The sequence below is a fragment of the Priapulus caudatus genome, unplaced genomic scaffold (assembly GCF_000485595.1).
Source record: "Priapulus caudatus unplaced genomic scaffold, Priapulus_caudatus-5.0.1 Scaffold572, whole genome shotgun sequence".
Classification (NCBI taxonomy): domain Eukaryota; kingdom Metazoa; phylum Priapulida; class Priapulimorpha; order Priapulimorphida; family Priapulidae; genus Priapulus; species Priapulus caudatus.
In genome coordinates this window covers 47,218-48,164 of record NW_014577633.1, presented here as the reverse complement: position 1 = coordinate 48,164, position 947 = coordinate 47,218, and the positions used below count along the sequence as shown (strand labels likewise).

Sequence of the window (947 nt, the reverse complement as noted above, 5' to 3'; positions counted from 1 at the left end):
GAACACATTTGGGACTAACAGGGTTTACTAGAATCCCACCACTCCACCACAGAGTCACCGCAGTAGACGTTAGATGAGCGCTGTCGCTCCGCGGCACTTATTATATATACATGTAGGGAGAAAGGGTGAGGTGGTCAAAAAGAGACAGCGATAAAGGGGGGAAAGAGAGCGAGAGAGAAAGATATATATATAGAGAGAGAGAGAGAGAAAGAAAGAAAGAGAGTGAGAGGGAGAGGGAGGGTGAGAGACGGTGAGAGAAAGAGGGAGTGAGAAAGGTATTTACTGTGTGTGTCTACCGCACCTAGACCATCACCGCATCTCTCTCTGTCGCGCGCGCGTTTCAGCGGAGATTCTCGGCCCGGAGGAAGACCTGACGGGCGTCACGATAGAGGAAGACGACGCCGAGAAGGAACTACAGGTGGCGCTACACAAGGCGCGCAAGATGAAGCAGACAGAGAGGGCGCCGACGGCACGGTTAGAGCAGGTATGGGGCGCTGTCCCGCGGGTGAAGAGGAAGGGAGAGAGATGGGTGGAGCAGAGGGAGGGACAGAGAGATGGGTGGAGGAGAGGGAAGGAGAGAGAGATGGGTGGAGGAGAGGGAGGGAGAGAGATGGGTGGAGGAGAGGGAGGGAGAGAGAGATGGGTGGAGGAGAGGGAGGGAGAGAGAGATGGGTGGAGGAGAGGGAGGGAGAGAGAGATGGGTGGAGGAGAGGGAGGGAGAGAGATTGGTGGAGGAAAGGGAGGGAGAGAGAGATGGGTGGTGGAGAGGGAGGGAGAGAGAGATGGGTGGAGGAGAGGGAGGGAGAGAGAGATGGGTGTAGGAGAGGGAGGGAGAGAGACAGATGGGTGGAGGAGAGGGAGGGAGAGAGAGATGGGTAGAGGAGAGGGAGGGAGAGAGAGATGGGTGGAGGAGAGGGAGGGAGAGAGAGATGGGTGTAGGAGAGGGA

At 56.9% G+C, this 947-nt stretch overlaps 1 protein-coding gene across 1 annotated transcript in view; it reads left to right on the top strand.

Moving 5' to 3' along the window:
* Window positions 1-278: 278 nt before the first annotated feature.
* LOC106811764 (U4/U6.U5 tri-snRNP-associated protein 1-like) overlaps window positions 279-947 on the top strand; it is a 27,846-nt gene continuing 27,177 nt past the window's right edge. The window contains exon 1 of the mRNA XM_014815483.1: window positions 279-484. Within this exon, the coding sequence (XP_014670969.1) occupies window positions 443-484 (42 nt within the window). The 5' untranslated portion in view covers window positions 279-442. The remainder of the gene's footprint in view (window positions 485-947) is intronic.